General features: G+C 45.7%; 1 protein-coding gene across 1 annotated transcript in view; it reads right to left on the bottom strand.

Moving 5' to 3' along the window:
* Positions 1-23,002, bottom strand: part of slit3 (slit homolog 3 (Drosophila)) — a 185,023-nt gene that overhangs the window by 53,153 nt on the left and 108,868 nt on the right. Inside the window, exons 6-8 of the mRNA XM_088932324.1 lie at positions 14,423-14,494; positions 3,273-3,344; positions 223-386 (exon numbers count right to left, since the gene is read on the bottom strand). Coding sequence (XP_088788450.1) covers positions 223-386; positions 3,273-3,344; positions 14,423-14,494 — 308 coding nt within the window. The remainder of the gene's footprint in view (positions 1-222; positions 387-3,272; positions 3,345-14,422; positions 14,495-23,002) is intronic.

The following is a 23,002-nucleotide window of genomic DNA, read 5'->3' as shown; positions in this document are numbered from 1 at the left end:
GTTAGAAAAGTCAGAAAAGCAGACTCACAGAATGGGAAAATCATACATAAAACAGCTAAACCGTGTTTTGGGGAGTCTCACATGAACACCCAGAAGATCGAGGCGATGTGTTTCTGTCTTATTGGGAAAAGGCTGTTGTGCACCAGGAGAGTGCTTTGTGACCTTGCTCTAGGGCTCTACTGACTTACACCCCTGTCTTCCTCTGTGTGTGTATATGCTCACCTGTGCAGATGAACTCCTTCTTCTGGACCTCCGGCACGGTCAGGCCCCTCATGTGGGCTGGGGACATGCACTGTGTGAAGGGGGCGAGGCCTCGTCTCTGCCGCAGCCAGTCTGACAGCCAGGCCAAGTGGCAGTCGCAGTGCAGGCTGTTGGAGTGCAGGCGCCTGGGGGAGGAGGGGCACAGCATTCAGGCACAGACACCCATCTGCTGCTCTGAAGACAGAAGCCAAGAGCGCACCGCTCATCAGAAGTACAGAGCAGCCTTTACTCTCCATCGCTGCCTAGAGAGGAGCTCACTCACTCAGAAAGTGGCTATAGCACAGTGTAAAGTTATAAAGAAAAGGAATTATACAACATCCGAATTTTTCCTTTTGCAAAGGTGAAAGAGATCAGAACGCCGGTGTGAAGAGACAAGAATCGAATCAGGATATGTTCTGGAAGGGAGCTCCACAGACGGAGCGTGAGTGCTAAGGTTCCCAACACCTATTTGTTCCAATTGCTCCCTGGGAACGGCAAGGAGACCCCATAGTCTTTAAAAAGCTTGAGGAATGATATGGGGTGATTGCATCTAAGGCAGATACGATGGGATTACGCCAACAAAAAATCCTTAAATCAGTATGAGAAGACATTGTGAGCCGAAGCAGATTTCGAAGCACAGGACTGAAGTTATTCCCTTGTAGGCGTAGTCCTCGCCTGACAGATTCAACATTTTCAAGCATAAAACAGGCTCAGCGGGGAAATAAATATGGTCTCTTGTCAATTCCCTTGTGTCCCTGCTCTGCAGAACTCTGCGTCTCTCCTTCGCGAGAGACGAGCGGGGGTACACTGTATCAGCTCACAAGAGAAGGGCTGTAACGAGCCAGAAGAAAAAACACCCACAAATCGAAGGGGTTCTGCACTCATTTCAAAGCCCGGCCGTTTAAATGAGATTTCTGGCAAATCCTGCTAGGGACAAAAATCACTCATTGAAGAGAACAGTGGGCCCGAGGTTTAATAGAGACTTTTCCCATTATAAACCCAGTTTATAGCTTCCCGTTGTTCCGGATTAATTACAGCATAGTGGGATTAGAGTGATCACAGGGCAAAACACACCGCGCCACCCACATTGACAAAGCACAGCGACAAGGTGTGTCTGCATGCGTGTTTGTGTTCCTGTTCTGGCTGCAGTGATCTCCTGAAAAAGAGAGCAAAAGGGCAGCCATCTGTAACAATCAATCAGCTCTCCAGACAATGAAACTGCCGACTGCTCCTGCCTACAACAGTGGGATGCTTCTCCACTTCTTTATTTAGCAGACTTATTGAATGGCAGCGCTGGGATGATATCATTCATTCTAATTGAATGCTTGTTTGAAACAAGATATGGGGGGATGTGTGTGATGGGAGGGGGTGGAGGGGCGGGAGGGGGTAGCTGAACTATTTCATCAAAATCTGGAACCCACCTCCTGCTAAATGGATTACAGACATCTCTAAACATTTGATTTAATAAGTCGTTTTTACGAGCAGCAAATTCAATACAGAGATCTCATGGACATAAGAGCCAGAAAATTCGATACAGAGAAGTCCGAGCAGGGAGCCTCAGTCAGATAATTCAATACTGCACAGGGAGCTCAGAGCTGGGTAGCTGAGCGTCAGCAAATTCAATCCTGTATTAGAAAAGGTCTTGGGCACGAGACAGATGGATGGAACCAGTCCAGACTGACGAACTGTGAAGCGGAATTCTGATGTGCCAGTCAGAGAGTTCGGAAACCACAGCACCTTAGGGTGAAAACTTCATGCAACAAGCACTGGAGCTCCTTTAAAGCAGCCTTAAACATGTGAAGGTATGAGGGCGTTTTTTTATTTTCATTGTGCACATCCCAACGAGTTTTACAGTACATCTTGAGCTTTGGGTGCCTTCACTTTCAAGACGTCAGCTTCCATTAAGTGCAACAGCAGTGAGTACTTGAGGTTGAAGTCAGGGTCCTGTCTACCTGACGTCACTCACTGCTGCAGGAGGGCCAACAACGGGTCTGGAGAATTTCTTTGTCAGCTGTAGGTATTGTCAGACAGAATGCAGCTTCACAAAAGGACACCCAGGTATTCTAAATGCTGGCTGTGATATTCAAAGCAATGGCACTGGACTTACACAACATTCATTTATCAGCATATGGAACACGCAAAGACTTTAAACTTTGTTGCACGAGTGAGCTATATTGTTCTATGTTACTTTTGCAAACCTTCTACTGGTAATTTAAGTGGGCAAAGTCTGGAAAGAAGCTTTGACCATTGTGAAAACCGTCTAGAGCCACAACTTTGAACAGTCCATCTTGTCCGATGGGCAAGTGCTTGAGGCTGTCAGTACATGCTGTTTGAAAAGTCTGTGTGTGAGCCTTTAAAGTCCAGCGGCTCATACAGCTGTAATTTTGCCTTTAGTGAGTGGAAATGAAAAACAAAAATAGCAATGACTGCAGACCACATGGTAATAAAAGCAGACCTAATGCAGTGTCTAAGTTAATACCAAAAGGTCGAATACACATGGAAAGACTTATTATTATTGATGGCAGTTGAATTCAGAGTAAATGTTCTACAGCACAAAAGAAAAACATGTAACATTTGTTAGCAATAACAACAACATTTTAAGCAAACAAGCCCGCAATTTTAGTTTCTATGCCATGGAACTGGAATGTGAGCGATCTTCTGTTTATGAAAAATTGGGTAAGAAAGAGTGAATTGAATTCCGTAAACTGAAACAAACACCTAAAGAGTAATGGTTAGACCTCTGCTCTCCTGACAGCGATGTGGTCCGTTCGCCTCCTTTCTGCTCTAATGTCCTTCTCTCAAAGCAGTTGTACGAATGATTGGTGACGAGAAACTAATGGAAAAATCTGTGGAACTGTAAATCCTTAAACCAGTGTAAGTCACACCGGAAAAAAGCATCAGCCAAAAACTGCAGGAAGTCAGTTTTGATGGAAGCCCGCGCGAGCTCTTTGTAAGGTACTGAAAACCAGCACAACTACGCCCAAGGTGACACCCCATCCCAGTGAGTGTGGAGCTCGGCAGAGGATACTCACAGCGTGCGCAGTTTGGGCATGTGGTTGAAGCTGGAGAGGGGAATGAGGGTGATGTTGTTGTTGTTGAGGGTGCTGAGAAAGAGAGAGAGAGAAAACAGCAGTAAATAAAACCACACGTGAAATAAGGAAGACGGCTGAGTGTGCCAAGTGTGGAGAAGAGTCCAGATGTGCGAGGAGCTCGGACTGCCCCAGATACCCTGTTGACACGTAGGACTCGCTGCACAGGGGCCGACACAGCTCACACAAAAGCACAGACTTGTGCCCCCTTCCCCGACCTGCACTGTGGCGGCATCGGCTTCACAACGGCGTCCTGACCATCTGGGTCCGGGACTGGAGTGTCTGGTCCCATTACCCCCTTTTTATTCCCCTGACCCTCCGCCGGATCCCGCTCCGGCTTTTAACTCTGTCTGTCAGGAGGGATCACCCGGTCTTGGACATTTGCTACACTCATGAATTTGCCTCGAACTCCCTCGGACCGTTTGCCTGGGCCACAGCTCCCCCAAAACACCAGCGCACCATGGACAGCGCACCAGCCCCTAGCATGCCTCTTCCCCCGGGTCTTCTTCACTCCCCATGGATTGTGTTGTCTGTATAGGGTCCTGAAAGAACGCTTCGCGACACCCTTCCCCGACCTGCACTGTGGGGGCCTTCCCAGGGCAAGAAAGGAATACACCTGTTAACACCGTCTCGCCTGACATACATCCAGCACCACACAAAACTTTCAGATCATCAATCAGGTAAAAAAGTGCAATATAAACATCACATTTGTATAAGGGTGAGAGGAAATGAGCTGTGAGAATAAGGATTATTGATATGAAAAACAAAACAGACTGAAGTTATAATGTTTTTACCTTCTACTTTGAATTGGTACAAAATGTATAACTGACTAAAACTTTCAATTGATTGTAATCAGTTGTATCTTACACTTTTCAGATACAATGTGTAACATTATGTCATTTTTTGTGTCACTTTGTTCACATTTTTTTCCTTGGCTCCTGGCGGGGGCAGTGGCAAACTGGAGCCCATTCCAGAAGCACAGGGCACAGGCTGGCTCTACATGCTGGATGGGACACTGGTCCATCACACTGTTTAACCCAGCCAGCAGCATGTCTGTGTCTGAGGAAACCAAAAGACCCAACGTGAACCCATACAAAAATGGGGGCTCCCCAGACCTGATTCAAACCCAGAGCCCAAGAGCTACAGTATGAGGCAGCACTTTTCATTTAGCTAACTCATAACGCATTAGAAGTTTTATTTCAGAAATATGGCTCATAAGCTATAGACACGACATGCTTTTTACCAGCACTGATACAGAAAGGAACAACAGAGTCCACTGTGGCTGTAAGTGCTTTAGATCATGTGGACTGCAATAGGCAGTTTTGCTCCTTATCAATGCACTGTGCTCTCCACAGAGACAATCATGGAACCTGAAAATAGCATAGTAATGTTAATAACAACCAAGTATTAGGTCGTTAAATTTTTATGCGTTTGCAAATATAATTCTGTTCAGCGCTCCCTATTATCTCAAAACGTTTTCCAGCACTGTGACATTCATGCAGATCAGCGGAAGGAGTCCCCCATGCATCAGTTTGGGCTGGGCAAGCAGTGTCCTCCCATGTGTCTCTCCAAAGGATGACCCCCAGTTCGATACGCAATCCCCACCCACTCTCAGACAGTGCAGGCCTGAGCAGAACTGTACCGGTGGCCTTCTTACTGCTTTATATGAACACAGAAACTATTGCAAATTAAGAAATCATTTAACAATTAACCCCAGAATGCAATGCTTCACAAAAGGGCTACAAAACCAGACCAGGAAGCAGAGATTCAAAGACAGTTAACACTTGTAAGTCGTGAACCCTTGGAGCATATTGTTTCTGACACAAAGTGAGCTCAGGGAGTACGTACTGCCAAGCTAAGGAAAGCGGAAAGAGAAGACTGCAGCTCCTATTTCCTGCTGCCTGCTCTTTTTAACACTGTCATTTCATCAGCCCCTGGTGTTGTGGTGCATGTAATGTGAATGGTGTATGTCCATAACAGCGTGTAATTGGCTCTAACACAACGATGTTATCTGCAGCGTGTGCGGCCATAATTGCGGACAGCAGTCATCTGCCTTCCTGTCCAACCAGCAACAACTCTGATTAGTGCTACTTAGCAAAACTTAATCTTGTAATCGCTGGTGCCCCTGTCAGGCCAGCCCTGCCGGCAGAAAGGCACTGTGCACTAGGTCTCTCTCTCTGGGGCTTAACGGTGGAAATTTGACTTGATTTATGGCTTTTCAGTTCTCTAAGAAAGTCTGAGAGTGAAAAACAACAGATCTGTTGCAGACTGTAAGCCAGATGAAAAGGGCGTCTGGTTACAGACGCTTTGCCTGTTTTGCCTTCGCTATGGACTGGGAGGATCCCGATGACCAGATTTCAGATGCAGTGATGCGTAACGGAGAGCAGAGATGACGAGGACCGCATGACGCAGCCCAGTATTTCTGACCAGGCCTGGGTTTGTACCACTGGAAAAATCCCGTCTAGGCCAACAGCAGTGTCTTAATTTTGCGCCAAATTAAAAAAAATAAAATTAAATAAAAATTGCCATAGAAACACAATATACTTGAGCCTTGTGGAATAATTTGTTATTTTGCATTCGGAAGTGAGGACACTGAAAAAACACACACATGCCCTGTACAATACAGGATGGAAAATCACTATAAACTGTTATTTTCTCCAATAGCACCACTCAACGCAGCCACACTGGAGAACAAGCTCCTCGCCTCTGCTCTTCTGGTTTGCTGCCACATCGGCCTCAGCCGCCCCCCCCCCCCGCCTTGCCGAGGAAACAGGGAGGGATGAAGAGCAGGCGGAGAAGACTCCGGGTGGGAACGCCGGAGAAACACCCTGCCAGAGCAGTGGAACTGACAGAGCGTTTTCCGAGCGGAGCAGGGAGATGAATGGGATATTTGCAAGGGGTTCGTCTTTATTTGTTCATCTCTGGGGCCAGGTGCCTGCAGTAACACAGCAGAGAGCTGGAGATGAGAATCTCCGCCCTGCAGCGGGGCCCCGGGTGGGCCTACAGCGATCGCCCACTCTCACACACAAGTCTACGGTAGTCCTGCATCTGCCGAACAGGGCTTTATATCATCAGGAAGTCCTGTTCGTTTGCAGAATATTACTTTCTCTGCTCACTTCCACTCTTGGTCTCAACTTGGATGACCTTAGTCTGAAAGACATCATGCGAAATGCAGGAAGATTGTATAAATGCATGCAGAGTGGTCTGTTGCATATCGAACCACGTTTATGTAAACCTTTCAGGTGGTGTAATATATACACCAGTGTCCTGCTGCACGTATTTGTAACCCTTGACATTTATTTGAGGGTATGGGGCTTTCAATGACACTGGCCTTAAATGCTGTCAAGAAAGCAAAAACAACAGCGCTGTGTCTAAAATAAAAAAAAACAAGTAAACATAGCGACAAAACTGAAAGAAACACATTAAAGGACTGCTGTGGTGAAAGAAAAGTGCAGAATGTGACGGACTGACTCCTCCACTCTTCATATAATAAAGATAGCTGCATAGCCTCACCGCAGGATGAGGTGGCAGATATACTGGAACCAGGGACAACATGGATATAAGAGATGAAAGATGTTAAACCTAATCTGGAATGCACATCCATTGGCTCTTTATTTGTCATGGTCAGTGCATTTTGTCATAGATTTTTTAGATGCAACTTGAAATCAGGATTAGATATATCTTGCAAACCGCAAACAATGTTCCAACATGAGGTCACCTTGTGATGTTTGCACGTGTAAGCTTTGGCCCAGTGCTGATGATGTCATCTGAACCCACTGTGTGGGCTTGGCGAATAAGGCCATGGCGACTTCTTTAATCAATTCCATGGTGACGTGTCACACAGATTACGTGGGTCCTATAGTGCACCAAAGTTTTCTTCCTCTTGATCAGATCTTTTTGAAGACGTAAGCTGATAACTCTCCCCCTGATTTTCCCTCTCCTGGATGTTGGCGTTGTGAGAAGAAAGCTTTCCCACACTTGTCATGCCCCGTTTCCTGAACTCAAGTACTCTTACTGCCTCTCCAGGCCCACCGACTCTCATGAGAGCATTAAGAACTGGGCCTCTAGGTACACTGTTGCAAGAAGACAAGAGGTCAGACCTTTCATTTCAAGGATTATTTAATCTGAATGAAAAAAGGACCAGCAATCAGGCCCTGAAAAGCCATCTGTGTGAGGTTCCAGTTCTGTAAATGTCCCGTACTGGAAAACAGCTGGAGCAGTCTTGTCTTGTTATCCTCAAACCTAGATTTGTGCAGATTTGGAAAATTTGAAAGCTGCTGTCTTGTCTAATGCTCTCCCGTGCCACAGCACACTTGGCAAATGTGAGTGCAAATGATTATTCAGGTTTTTTTTGTTGGTGGCAGGGGGTTATTTTACTAATGCTGTGTTAGAATGTGTGTGGATTTCCATCTGTTTCTGACATCAGCCAATTCTGGTTTCACAAACAAGTTACTACTTTAATCAGAAAGCTTTGGGAATTTTATCAAGACCGACACATGAAACCTAAGAACAGGGGTCAGTGAAGAACTCCTAATCACTCCTGACCTGACAAAGTCCTAATTGGCCCCTAAGGATTTCAGTGTCTGATCTCCATTCATAAATGATGAGCCACCATGGCTGGTGTCACCCCGACCACCTCCCAGAAAAAGGAAGCTGGGTAATTAAATGGGCAGATCGCTTTGTGCAGCTCTGCGCAAGTCAGGTCGCCCACAATCTGTGTTTATCTTGGGCCATGTTTCACAGAAGGTGGCCTGGTTTGTTTTCTGTACAGGAGAGGCATTACATGTTGAGTGAACAATTCTTCTCAGGTCGGGTATCCTTCTCAGCTCATGGCATGAATGAACACCATATGACACTGTCCCCTACAAATCACCCTCTGTCCACAGCAAGGCCTGGGAACAAAGTAGCTTCTGCCTCCACTTTTAGAAGATACAGTATTTCCCGGTCTGTGCAGGCCAAGCCACTTCACAATGCTTGTGAACCAGTGGCCAGCCCAGAGGGTTTGAGAAACAGTGCTGGGTTTAGTGCTGGGAGGCATGAGATTGACTGGCAGGTCCGTTATCAGTTCCCCTGTTCTTCACTTGAAGAAACTGAATAAGGCGACTATTGACATAAACATTTAAAAAAATTTGTTCTTAAGCTCCTGAAACTCCTTTTTTTCCCCAGAAGTGAAAGTAGAGTGTCAGACCTTTCAGAGGTACAGAAGACTATCGCCATGCTGCTTTCAGGGGCTTGATGACAGGACAGGAGTTACCCACACTCGGGCTCTTTGCTCTCAGACAATGGACTGGGTGAGGCAGATCTCGGTAAGACACAGTTCCTCATTCCGCATTTAAGCAAGGAGCTCCCCAGTAGTCACCAGTGGGAATCTGCTTTCAGACTGCACAAGGACTCTGCACACTGCATGGAAGTAACATCTGGAGTAGACTGTGACACCACTGCTTTTGTTGTGAGGTTGTGAGCTGTGGCAGCATCCTTGACTGAGGACGTTTAAAGTAAATAAGCAAAGTGGGTCCAGATGGGAAATAATTGCATTCTGCAGCTCAAAACTCCTATATCGGTTATTTCTGAGTGAGGTGGAGGGCAAAGTGTTGTCTTTGTCCTGTTTAGGTACTTACTGGGGCTGAAACAGAGCAGCTCAGACATTGCTCTACTTGCTTTAAGAATTCCCACGAGAGAACTCTATGCGCAGTACCACCTTAGACACCAGTGTGGAATGGGTCTATTGATCAAAATCCATTTGGGGATGTTTAAAGCTTATCAACATTTCAAAAGTTTTCTATCATTAGCATTTACGGTTAGGTCTGGGGACAGGCGATCTGTGACTGAGAACGGCCATGTGTGTTCACATCTCTACGGCAGGGGTGTCAGAGCCAGAGAACTCCAGGAAGGAGAAGGGAAGAAAAATAAGCTCAGCAAATCGAAGTCTGTTCAGTACGACAAACTCAGATGCAGACTCCCCAAGCCATGAGCACTAAGAGAAAAAGAGCTGACTGTTGTGCCACTGATGAGGCTATTACCACTCAAATAGAGGCAGATCTAATCTAAGATCTGAATTTTTTGAGGCGCATGGGGGAAGCTGTGATTAATTGGTCACTCTCCGTCCATCGCTGTGTTCTTAACTTCCTTCTCTGTGAGCCACAAAATGTTCAATACAAATATGACTCCGGTATCAGAGGTCAACGGTGAAGTGGCAAGATAATTTCCTGTGCTTCTAAACCGGCCACTTCAGCTTAACGACCCCCCCACCACCACCACGTTCCTTTAGCCCAGAGCCTCTTCGGTGTGTCTCTGCCTGTCTCTCGGCAGGCGAGCCCGCGCCCCAGTGCAACTTCTCAATCAAGGCAGGGGGGACGGAGATTGATGCGGCCCCCGGGAGGCAGGATGGTGTCGGAAATTAAAAATGCATGGAATACCTGATTAGCGGAGGTCCGTGCACAGGAGCTGCAGGAATGCAATGCAGCTTCCTTCAGCCTCACCCGGTGATCATCCATTTCTCAAAGCTTTGCTCCAGCTTCCGAAAATCCAGTGGAAGCAAACAGGGACACGCACGGACATACAGTATATATACAGTATATATATGCTCCCACCTCCTCTGAACTCCAGGCTTTTGCTCTCCCAAGCTATATAATCTCTTCTGACTGCCCTGTCTTTCTCACACCCGAAGAAGGCTCCACAGCCGAAACGTTGCATTTCCTTTCTTCTCTCTTCAGCACAGAATACACCTTTACTTGTTCCTATACAGTACGTATGCCATCATGCACCTACTGTACTGTGCACAAACAGATGAGGATCTTCATGCAGATCTTCACGACAACAGGGGCCTTTTAGGGAGGTCAGGCTCTTTTGGGGGGTACGGTGGATATTAGCCAAGGAGTCTTTTACGTGTTTTTTTTTTTTAAATCCAAATGGAATTGAGATCTGAGATCTCTGGTAAATATTTTGCAAGTAGCAAAAAGCAGTAGGTTTAAATAAGTCATGACTTGAACACAGCTGTAATACAAAGGTGTTTCCGTGTGTTTCGGCACAAAATGGAAACGAACGCAAATCACAGATCTTTTTCATCTAGTCTAAGAGAGACATTTAAGAGGGAGAGTAACATATTTTATGGGCAGATGCCTATGAAACACAACCAGTCTGTAATATCGTGGCAGTGCATGAAGGGTAACACTCACAGAGTTCACACAGTTTGCTCTTGTATTATCTCAGTAATGTTGGACTACGAACATGATAGTCAGGTTGAAAAATGCTACCTCCTGCATGCCAACTATTTAAAACTTACAAAAGTGAAACGCATGGCTCCCTGTTCATCAACACTAAGAACTGACTGGAAAACAAATGAGAGAATGGCTAGAATGGCTTCACTAAACCTAAGGAACTGTCCACTCACTCATATTATCTTCTCCATTTTCCCCAAGACAGCAGCTACGATACAGAAAACGCTGAAAAATGTCCACTTACATTCCAAAACAATCCATTTACATTCATTGCTTAAGAACTCAGATTAAAATGTTACTTTTGTCTTACAGCTTACTTATAAACAGCTCCATGTCATGGTTCATTTTAAATAAGCTTCTTAAAGTGTGAAGAAATTACTAAAAAAGCTGTTTGAAGTCAGTGGAATATTTCTAAGAGTTTTTTTTAAGATACATAAGGAACCATTGCATTTGGAACTACAGACTCAATTTGATCAATTTGATAGCTGTGGTAAGACATCTCTCTCCACACAGTGTGGACACTAGGGGGCGCAAGGGAACAGCTGGGTCACCACACCTGAAATGCACCATAAAAGGGGATTGCCTGAGATGAAAGCTGAACAAAACCTGCTGTAGACACTGGCCTTTTAACAGAAAACAGTCAGAGCTGTACTGGGGAAAAGTTTTCTACTTCCAGAGGATCAATCAAGATATTCTCTTTGATTAAGACCAAAGGGAAACCCCCTTTACCCCCTCCACCTCAAAAATCATACTCCTCCAGGAAAAATCGTTCACTCTTGCCAGACGCCAGCAGCACAGCTCACTGGGGAAGAGAGGTCAGCTGATAACAGCTGAACAAGAGAAGAGGCTGATTTGCAGACACTTTCCAACAAACTTTGAAGTTGGCTTGAGAATATCCTTATTGAAGTGTGTCTTTACTGTCTCCTGTGCTCTCTTCCTCGATTTCAATAATGAATAATGGAAACTCTGGCAAGCAGATCATGTTATTCAATGTAATGCAGAGATTGGAGTGCTCATTCCTGTGCTCTTCTTGCTGTTTTGTCATCCAATTGGGCACATTCCTCTGACAGCTGCTGAGCTCTATGGGTCTAATAGTTAAAAAAGGTCCTTAGATTAGATCCTTAGAGAAGACGTTAGTAGTGTACTGAATTATCTCTGTCTTGGACTGCTTTGGTCACTGTTTAAAGTTGCTACAAACCATAAGCTGCCAACACTTTTTAAGAGTCTGAAATACTGCAGGAACAAAGATTACTACAACCACAGGTGATTAAAGTAAAAAAAAGTAATATACAAAAAAATTAGGGAATTGAGGTTTTTCAGCCAATGTGTTCACACATTTGAGTTACAGAATCCTAGCTGTTCACAGCTGAATAATACACCTTTGAACTCTGTGATGCAGGAAGCCAGGGCTTACGGTAAAAATGAAGAGCAAAGGCATATCAAACATATGCAAACAAACTGCGCCATTAGAACAGAGTGATTTCAACAGGACAAAGATAAAGAAAATAAATCCTGAAGTCTGTTCCTTCTAATTACTGAGTGCCAAACATATTGACAGCTGGTGTCTAGGGAGGGAATTCTTCATATTGGGTCTTTACATCAGGAAACACACAGAGAGAGTCACCTTGAAGGCTGTGGAAATTTCTTCGCACCTTTGTCAAAAATAAATGAGACGAGGTGAGGAAAAGGCCCAGCTGAGGACACTTTCGCAAGCCAAGCCAATGTTTCTCTCTACAAAAAACATTTCTAAAATACCCAGAGGTCTCTCAGCTTCTGGACTAACTGCACTATGCCCAGGGTGAGGTCCGGGGATGAAGAACATAACTCAACATTATTTCTCAAGGCTTTGCTGCCCAGTTCATACCATTTGAGCAAGATGAAAGAATTTATTTTTAAATTAGGCTTTTTCAATTTAGTATGCTTGCAGCAGCACTTTTTCTTGCTCAAGTGATATATGCAAAACAGATGAATAAGTCACAGATAGCTTTAAAACCATTAGTCCAATCATTAGTGCTATTATTTCGAAGTACAATCACAATCCATCACAAGAATGGCAAAACGTACTGTCTGGCAAGCAGTTTCCTTCACTAAGTCTGCGAGGCATTCTCAATGCTTACAATACAGAAGTAAAACAAAGATGACCCTTTTTGCTCTTCCAGCAGACAAAACACATGTGCTATGAACCTCTGGGTAAACGCTAAGCTGCCTTGTTGACACTATTGTTAAAGCAATGATGACACAATTCCATGTACACGTTCTTCTCCATTAAGCAAAACATTTTTTCTGTCATGCATCCCACAGATTGCTTTCTTATTCTATATTGTCCCTCTGAATGGTGCTTTAATAGTCAATTTAACAGAAATTGGACGCACTCACCTAGCAGATGTGGTGAATGTCCCCTTCTCCTATCCAGTCATCTAGGCATATATGTAAGAGGCAGTTCTACATGTGGGTTAACATTACTGTGCGTGACAAGACAACATCCTAAAAACATTATAGATCCTCTTCATAAATCACAGCACTACCTACTTCTCCAGGACAAAAAGTCAAAGCCTTTACACACTGTTAAGTGCTAGAATTTTATTTAACGTGACTGGGTGTCACCTGGAGTTAAGTGTGTGGCGTTAAAAAGCTAAGATTCACGTGAAGTCAAAAGGCTGTGGAATTCAGAACTCATTCTTAATGCATATTTAGTTTTTTTTTTTTTACATCTTTTCAAGAGACCCACTGTTGAAAACTACATGCTTTGTCCGGACAAACTGCTGTGCTTTTCTGTTTGTTTCCTCACTTATACAGTACTTGTTACGCCAGGCTAATGAAGCAGAGCTGCCCGAGTCATCGGACACTCTGTGCACTCCAAATCAAGATGCCTTTATTGTCGTAGTAAGGGCGCTCAGAGCTCGCCATTCAGAAAACACACAGGCGTCTTTCGAGATGCCCAAAGGCAAAGTCATGTTGACGGCGCTATAGAGTAATACTGTAAGTACGCAGAATGCAGGCAAGGTGACAGAGAGTCTGGTGTGTTTCAGTGCGTTAGCTCAGACTCCACCTGTTTACAGCATCAGAACACAGTCCTGGTAGGTTCTTCTGTCTCAACGTACAGTAGCAGCTGTCTCTTTAACAGCCTCCTCAGAGCTAACTGCTCTTCAAACCGTCTCATGTTTCTCTGCCAACAGGGCAACAGAGTGATCACATATAACAGGACTCCGTGCTCCACCAACGTGTTTCCTATCCCCCCTGACCTGCCGTACTCCCTGCACTTTGATGGAGCACGGTCCTGCGACAGATGCACGTACTCTGCAAATGTACTGCTGACAGGCAATGATGGAAGAAAAGGGAACGAAAAACCTGCACAAGGACCACACCATCCCACCCCGAAGAGCCGCGCTCTGCTCTCTAACCTGCTGAGGCTCACAGCCACTGCAGAGTGAGGCTCACATCCAATTGAGGCAAGTTTAAAAATGATACTACAGTGCTCTCACGCCCAAAAGCAGAAGGAGAAAGGAACTTACAAAACAGCCTAATCTACTTTCAACTAAGAATAATAATTGTGGCAGCGACAAACAGCAACAGGGTCAAATCTTAAGATCTCGTATCCTTTTTAAAAAAAAACCCAGTGACACTAGAAAAGGCAGCGACTACAGTCTGAAGAGAACCCACATCATGGAGCAAAAAACAGTGACGCGACACGAAGCGCCTAAAACTCTGTCCGGAAAGGTGCGCTCTCCTTTGTTCTAGTGTCAGGTATTTTTTTTTTTTAAGGAGGGAAAATAAATACCGAAATTACGTAAAAACCAACAAAGGTGAGAAAGAGGGATGCAAGCCAAGAGAAAGCGCAGTGACGCAGAGCAAGCCCCCTGGAGGGGTTCCACTCACAGGATCTCCAGGTCCCGCAGGGCTCGGAAGGCTCCATCTTCGACGCAGCTGATGTGGTTGCTGTCCAGCTGCCTGTGGAGGAGAGACAGGAGTCAGCGCTGGGGACGGCAGCGAGCTGGGGGCGGTGGCGGGGGGGACGGCGCGTCGCGGGCTGCCGACCGCGGCCAGGGGAGATCCCGGCTGGCACTGTGGGGCCTTCCTCTGCTCCCGGTCCGTGTGAGGAAGAGAGAGAGAGAGGGAGCAGGAGAGAGGGAGGGAGAGAGGGAGAAGCGAACAGGAGGCTGGCTAGTGCACAGCCCGCCCTGGCTGTCAGCTCTCTGTAAATATTAATTGCATTTTCTCTCCCTTTCTCTCTCTCTCTCCTTCGTGTTTTTTTTAAAGGCAGAAAGGGAGTAATTTCATTACATTAGAGCACCCAATCCATTACGAGCTTTTACTGGGCTCTGTCACTGAAACAATTTCATTAAAGAAGAGGGCCTGTAAATCACTGGAGGTCACCGAGCTGCCCTCTCAGACTCTCAAAGTGCCCGTGTTTCCTTCTCTCCCTTTTACTTTACTCTGCAGACCTACGTATCCCCTACAACCCCCCTCCCCAGAAGAAAAGGAAACACGCATCAGACGAGACAAAAAAGAAAAGCAGAGCATTTGGACGGTCGGCTAATTCGTTTATACTGAGGGCTCTGCGACTTAGTGCCCTTTATGGAAACTGGATTTTGGTGCCTTGCTTCTGGCGAGAGAGAAACCAGCCAGGATAAATGCATCCCCCCAGAGAGGCCAACCGACAGCTGTAGACCTTTTCAGAACAGCCAGAAACAGAACATTTTCTGACAACAGACTGCCCTTGTCAGACAGGGATGACACATCACTAGTACACAGAGGGTTTTCAAAACTTAATGCTCTGCTGTGATAAAGCTCACTACTGTAAGTGTGCCTCAGCTTATATTGTCGAAGAAGAGTGGCAGCGTCATTTTCTGTTGCCCCAGAAGCTGGGGTAATTCTTAGATCAGGAGCTGAACTTAACAATAAATCTCTGCGTGAATAGGAGAGAAAGCTTCAAGAGAGACAAAACCTTCTGGACGTACCCAGTATTATCTAGAGCTAACTGATCCACAGGTTCTATAAACCCCCTTACTTTCCACAAGCGATCTGGAAGAAATAAGCACAGGCTCACTTCTGGTTAGAGGTTTGAAGCATGTCCGAACCCAGAATTTGCTCAATCTTAAGAGAACTGGAAGAGACAAGGAAGGGTCTCGGCTTCCTTGGATAAAGAAAAACAAAATCCACAGTTTTATCTACAATATTCTCAGCTGAAGGGTTTTGTTTTGTTTCTGAGTACAACAGTGACTGTCCCTTCATTCAAACGTGGGTCATCTCTTTATTCTGAGGACCAATGACGCGACATGTTTTGTACTTGCAGACACAAAGCCTTTAGGACAGTGCATCTAATGCTTACTTGAAAAACACCTAATTAACAGCATTTCTTGAGTTATGTATCACTGTGTGCCTAGCTGACTCTGTATGTGCTGCAAGAAATGAAGACTGAGTGCACTTTACTCGTGGCGTTTCACTCCTGAGAGCACAAGCTCTTCTTCAGACAGCTATCGATCACCTGTCTTTGATACTTTGCTCTGTCTGATGGAAGAAGTGCGAATTTTTGCTCAGTTTGTGTGGTAGGCGTGATGAAAGAGATGTACAGTATGCCTGAGCAGTAAATTCCTATGGAGTGAGGAGCTGTTTAAGTAATGTACTGTTTTTTTTTTAAACATATAAGAAATACTGTAAGTCCAATGATCTCACTTTCAGGGCTCAATATTAGCACAGCAGGCCCGTGTGCTTGTCTGGCAGATGTTTCACATTCGGGGAGAAAATCCACAGGCAGGTGTTTTACATCCCTTCCATGACAGTCATACTGGGAGGGGCTGGGCGGGGCGAGGGCACACGCTGAAGGGGCACGCTGTGCCACGTCCGTGCTCCTTCTAGCGCCTGCGCCTCTGGCTTTGCGGGAAGTTTCCGAGCAAGAGCGGAGCATGAGCGAAGCCCCACTAGCCTGTGGCTCCCTGTGAGCAGCCGAGCCTGCAGCTCCCTGCCGTTCCGAGCCAGAGGGAACTCGCTCCCACTGAACTAACGGCTTTGGCTGAAGTTGGCTTGTTGCCGCTGAAGCGCGTGTAGATGAGTCTTGCTGCAGCACACTTGTTCCTTCTTCCGTGTGAAGATGAATGAGGATGACGGTGGGGAGGGGGTGTGTGTGAGAGGGGGCAGACTATGAAAATCCTCTAATTAAATTTCTCCTAATGTAATTATATATGCCTTTAATCATCCCCACATTGACCGCCTTTGGCAGTATGATGCTCCTGCATTGTCAGCCTACCATCTGCAAAACTAATAGAGACAGAATGAGAAACAAAGAGACTATCCAGAACAGGCCCTACAGACCAGAGCACTCCACTGTTATTTACAAGAGTGCATCGCAAGCAGCAAGAGCCTTTTTTACAACCACTTTGGGGATTAAAATCTCCGAGATCTTATCTGGCTCCCTCAGTGGGTTTCTTGAAGGACATGACAGTCAGACACAGGGGAGAGACAAAGGAAATTAAAACCAGGGGAAATATTCTGATTTATGTTTCTGTTTCGCTTCCAAATCAATAGATATCGATTTGAATTTTAAAGGAATAATTGTGTCAATTACCCTCACGCCCACACCCACCCCTCCTACCCGCTGATAAGGTCAAGGGAACCAGACCTCACGGGATGGTGAGCTTTTTCATTATTATCCAGATACTGCACTGACCCTGTTGGATTTGCATGGTAATTGTTCAGTTTTACCCCACACACCCTGTACTTTTACTGCATGTGTGCTGTTTCTCGCAGCCTGTGCTCTCACCTCGCTGTCCCTACAGCTCCCGGCACTCACGCCATGATTTACCGCTCTGACCTTTGGGGAGAGTGGGTGCGGAGCTACGGTGCACCTGTGCCAGAATTGCTCTTAACTGGTCTAGCTTATAACAGGAGCCACTAAACGAACGGAGTGTGGAATTAGTAAAAGCTGTAAAAGCCATCTGCGGCAACCTGTGTTTCTCAAGCAACGCGCTCGTAAAGCACAAAGTGACGGCACCTCTCGCCAATGCGCGATAATTTACACAAGCTGCAGCCCGAGCGAGGATAGGGAGCTGTGGAGCAGGCGGCTTTACGAGCCCCCGGAGAAATGCACAGTAGCTTTCTCACACGGGGATTATGACGAGGAGGAAGACTCGGGCTGAAAGGCAGGAGTCTGATTGATGCCCCTGAGCACGTCACCGAGCTGTGGGCCCGTTTCCTTTATTACAGGTCTGGCATTCGAGCGACACGCTTTGGGAACATGCTCAGCTCCAGCTTCCTTGAACTGACAGCTATTAAGCAAAAAAAGACGATCTATCACGGGGACTAACAATGTACAGCTGCCACAGCTGCTGTGATTGTCATAACACTTTGGATATCAGCAAAAATGCAAATTAGTTACTTAGGTCAGAGCTGCCCTAATATGGTGCTTGTGAGGTACAGTCTAGCAGGCTTCGTGTCTCCACCAAGTAACCACTAATAGCGGAATACCTCGGGGAGAGGGTTAATTTGCTTGATAAAGGTCTAATTGATCGATCGTATTGAATGCAATTGTTCTAAAGTGTTTTGATTAAATGTGATGTGACCCTCATGCAGAGGTCTGAAGGTGCTGATGGTTTAAAGAGACCCACAAATGTTGCTGGAGCGTAGCCCTTGACCCTACTATAGTCTTCTGAAAAGCTCTTTTCACAAGCTGGGGATCTTATGAGCAGACATGCTACTCCTGAAACAGATTCCTTGATTTTCAGAATGGCAAGGCAATGAAGTCCCCCGTGTACCTGCCAGACAGGTACAGCAGCAACAAGAATTCAGGAAGATGGACAGAGCAGACATACTCGACAGGTAGCAGGAGACAGGGAGCAGTGCTGCACAGACAGACCTCTTCAATCTGCCCTGACATGGACATGCAGGAACAAATGCTCATATTTCACACCGGTGTTGCATCTGTTGTATCAAAATCAAAAAAGAGGTGAAGAGGAACACAAAGATCTGTTATAAGAATTTTTTTAACAAGCAACCTACATTTTTTCGTGAAGGACCTCCACCATAACAAAACTACAGGTCCGTACCTATTAATCCAGTAACCTATCTACAAAACACTGTGGGATAGCTCTACTTTTCTTTTTAAGTTAAACTGAATGCATGCAATTAACTGCAATTTCATTCGGCACAGCACATAGTAAATGACTCTACATGTACAGTCATTAAGGCATGGAATGAAAATTTCAAAAATGAAGAATCTTTGAAGACTCATTTAGGATGGCCCTTTAGTTAGTGTACTAACTGCTATGTAGGGTCTCCTAAAAGAAACATACCCACCATAACAGTCCAATACTATCAGTACTGGGTACATAATCACACTTTTCGGGTAAACTGTACTAAACCTAGAAGGAAACAAATATTTTTAAGTTATCAGTTTAATGATAAGTGAAGTACTGACCTTCGTAATGCAATAAGATGAAAGAATATTGATTTGACGTCTCCTTCGTTAATGATGGCTGCACGCTGGAGTTCAGCGATACCCTGACAGTGTGTGTTTTTGTATGTTGTTTACTGAACTGGTGCAGGGGTTTAAAATGTGTGTTTTGGGATGGTGGACCCCAACCCTAGGAATATTCTGCATATTTAAACACAGCACTCCATTAAACTCTAGTGATGGAGAGAGGGGTGAGGACCACCAAGCAGGTTTCACTCCGGCTGTTCCTAACCGTCATGATTCGCCATGCTGTTTCTCAGAGCTGTATATCCTGTATCAGACCTTAATCTCACACCACCCCTCCTCCTCCCCGTGTCCACCTGTGCGGCTGTCCAGTGGGCCGGCCCTCAGCCAGGCAGGGTTGAGTCAAATCCCACTCTAACCAAACACTAATAATCGTCCTCCTGGGGGGACAAATCTGACTCCTGCGAGCTTCCCTGTGAAGTGCAGGACTTTACTGGGGGGAGCAGGGTGCAGAGTGTGGCTTCCCAACCCCTTCTCTTTGGGGGGCAGGAGCGGCAGGTTTGCTGCCTTTCTCTTGCACCAACACACAGTTTCTGGGTAAGGTGGGGGGGGGTGGACATTAAGCCTAATGAAGCAAATGACAAAATCAATAAGCTCCCGGGCCATAGCTCTGTCAGGGCTGTGATGTTAACCCCGGCCCAGCGGGGAGCGTGGTGCCATTTGTGAGGAGTAATTAAAGCCAGTGTCACAGGGCTGTGATGGAGGGTCCCTTATTCAAATCAGGCTGGGGGGGGAGGGGTGGAGAACAGCTTCTCCGTCTCCCCACTGCCTCGTCCTTTGGTCCCAGGAATCAGTTCTGAAGGGCCGTCCGCTGCGGCGGCGGTAAGACAGCGCACAGCCCAGCCGCGTGTGGCTTTGTTTGTTTCTGTGGTCACACTTACAGCGCGAAATGACATGAATCTGTTCACACACCACATTCCTGCTTTTAGGACCCAAAGCAACATTTGGGAAGGTGTCTACAGTCAATCGTGCAATTTCTTGTAGATGATTTTTCACAAACACACAAAGGAAACCCATTCTTCTTTCTGTAGTTAAACAGAGCCAGGACCCTGGCTAAACAAGCTCATGTGACACCACAGCGAGCCCAGCCCAGGAAGTCATGCTCACGAAGGCGGACGATTGGCAGACCACGGTCCTGGGAATATCGTCTGAAAATTGGGCAATTCTGAGGGGTGCTCACTTTCATATGGCTGGGTTCTGTAGGGATTTCACCTGGCAGGGTTTCTGTCAGCATGATGAGGAGCTGAATTCCCACTCAAAAAAAAGTAGAGTACCACCTGTGTTCTCTCTAAAATGTCTTTTTGATTTGTTTCAAAAAGAAAACTAGACGTTGTTAGGCGTTTTGACAGGGAGACGTTTTTGATTGTGTTTATCTAACGTCTAATGACCGCTGATTGAGAAAGGACCTTTTGAGAAAAAACAGGCTTTCTGTTTCTCAATCAGTCAGTGTATCAAGATGGTGATGGGCATTTGTTTCAGAAACCTTTTACAGCACAGACAAAAAAAACAGCTCTTTAACAGGGCCTGTTTGCCTTTCAACAGACAGTGCTGTTAACTCAGAGCTCAGAGGAGACACATTGCCCTATCGGAATGAATGAGGAGATGCAAACAGTCAAGGGATCATCTCTCTGGGGTCAGACAGGCTGGTTTGAGAATGACACAATCCTGACTGATAGTTTTAAGACCAGGATGGGTGTCTCATCTTTCATATGACAGCATCTCCCCAGCACAGGCACTGAAGCCGGACTCCCTTACAAATGGCACTATGCCTCTGCCCTGTGCCATGCCTCACACTCCTCAATTCCAGAATAGTTTTCTTCTTCTTTTTCTTAGAAAAAGAAGAGTTTGTGTGAGGTTGTAGTCCAACAGTGAGACACTGTTCTCTTAACATTGATTGAACATTACAAAGTAGTTCCTTTGAACGAAATGAAAGCAGGAATGGAAACCTCAGGATGAATAATATTAAAATATTGTTCATGACCCATTCTCTAATTGTGCAATGTTTAATAAGAAGAAAAGTTCCAACCATTTTACGTATCATGTTTCTTTTTTCGTGTTAGTCATTCTCAGTTGACATCAGAATATCTGTCCCATCCAACATTCAATCAGGTATAACAGGCGTAGAATTTCAGCCTCTGACAGTGTGACCCCTCTGATTTAAGCAGTACCCTAAATATCTTGTCCGGGTAAAAAAAAACTGTAGCCAGGGCTAGAGGAGTCTCTACATAAAAAAGTGTCTGTCATGACGCCAGATAAGTTACCACAAAGACTGGGAGGAATGTAACTGATTTACACAAGGCCTGCCATGCTTGATTCCTAACTACAAAGAGAGCTAATGAACCATTTAACATCAATTCATCAACAAGTCTCTCATTAATTACAATAAATAATCAAGCAGCTTGCACCCGAATTCTGTCGTGACGTGGCCGTATTACTGAAATGTGATTCTGGTGGTTTTAGGCAATACAGAAAGTTTATTACACAAAGGGGTGGATAAAAAGGCTTCCTATGGTTGGAACCATTTCAGTTTTTACGAGCGGGAGGATTTTGTGCTAATGGCCCCGAAGAAACATTACAGCACATCTTTTTACCCATGCCCAATGCAGAGCGCTACAAAGCACAACCATCTAAAAAGACTTCTAATTCTGCCTTGTGTATATTAAGCCAGGGCCGGCAACCGCAGACAGGTTTTTGGCCCTTATCAGAGCTCATCAGCGTGGTACAGCTGTATCCTGACGAGTGCATACGAAGCAGATTCCAAATCCAACCTGGCATCAGATGGGCACTGTAATTCCAACTTTAGCAATCTACCTATATTGCTATTACTAATAAAGAGGAAAAGTATAGGTGACCTCCCTGTCCTAGTTTTGCAACCCTTCAGCACACATGCAAGGTGACTGTTCCACTGCAGTCATATTTAGACGTCCATCTGTGACTGAACACCTTGCAGTAAGTCAAGCAGGCGGTCACAGACGTCATTTAAAATAAACCGGAGTTAAAACTGCTGTGCAAAACAAGTGCTCACTTACTACACTTACCGCTCTGATGCGAGCAAAAACCTTTACAAAAGTTAACAAAACATTCGACAAAAGGTTGGCACACTAGTTTTGTGTGAAACTCACCGCTAACAGTTTTAAAAACATACTTCAATATAAACCAGTGCAAACCAAGCTGTGACACAGCAAGCAGATAAGGTGACACTTATGATTATACAAGCACAAAGGAGATAGATTAACTGCTACACTAATAGTGCAGTGTAGCTACAGCTCTACAATAACTGCTACTAACTCCTCCCCAGTGCCTCCTGATGGACAGCCAAGAATCCCTGAAACACAGCTGAGTCAGGCTCTGTAACTCGACACAACATGGCAGAACAACCAGCAGATAACAAACATGGTGTCACGAACACGGACTGAAATCCGTGTCAGATCTTGTAGAAGACCCTATGTGATGCGGTAAGAGCTGGAGAAAACAGGAGGCGTGGTAAAAGGGAACACACAGGGGTTTAATAGTGCACAAAATAATAGTGACAATCCGTGAGACAGTGAACGGGGAAGACAAAACGGCATCCAAATCCAAACGGGTCCAAGGGCAGGTCAAAGCACAGTCCGAGAGTCCATCAACAAGGAATCCATCCTGGGACGCGACAAAGTTAAAACCCCCGGGAGGAGGGAGCACACGGACAAACAAAACATGGAGGTCCAAGGGTGACGGGGCGAGATCCTCCAGACCCCGGGCTCAGGAAGCGGGAGGTGTCGGGGATGAGGCCTATGCCCTCAGGAGACGGACGTAGGGTTTCCTGGTGTCAGGCGGGCCTCGTGACATCTTACCCTAATGATGAGCCCCGAGGACTGGAGGAGCTGGTCTTTAAATAATAACTCTAAAAGGGTACACCTGGAGAGCTTAATCACACGGACAATCATGAGAGCAGTGGAGCGCCCTCTAGGGAGGGATGTCGGGCGTGACACACGGCAACGAGGAAACAT

This window comes from Atractosteus spatula, chromosome 14, assembly GCF_055471065.1.
Source record: "Atractosteus spatula isolate fAtrSpa1 chromosome 14, fAtrSpa1.hap1, whole genome shotgun sequence".
Lineage (NCBI taxonomy): Eukaryota > Metazoa > Chordata > Actinopteri > Semionotiformes > Lepisosteidae > Atractosteus > Atractosteus spatula.
Note: the sequence above shows the minus strand (reverse complement) of the source record. Positions and strands in the feature narration are given on the sequence as shown.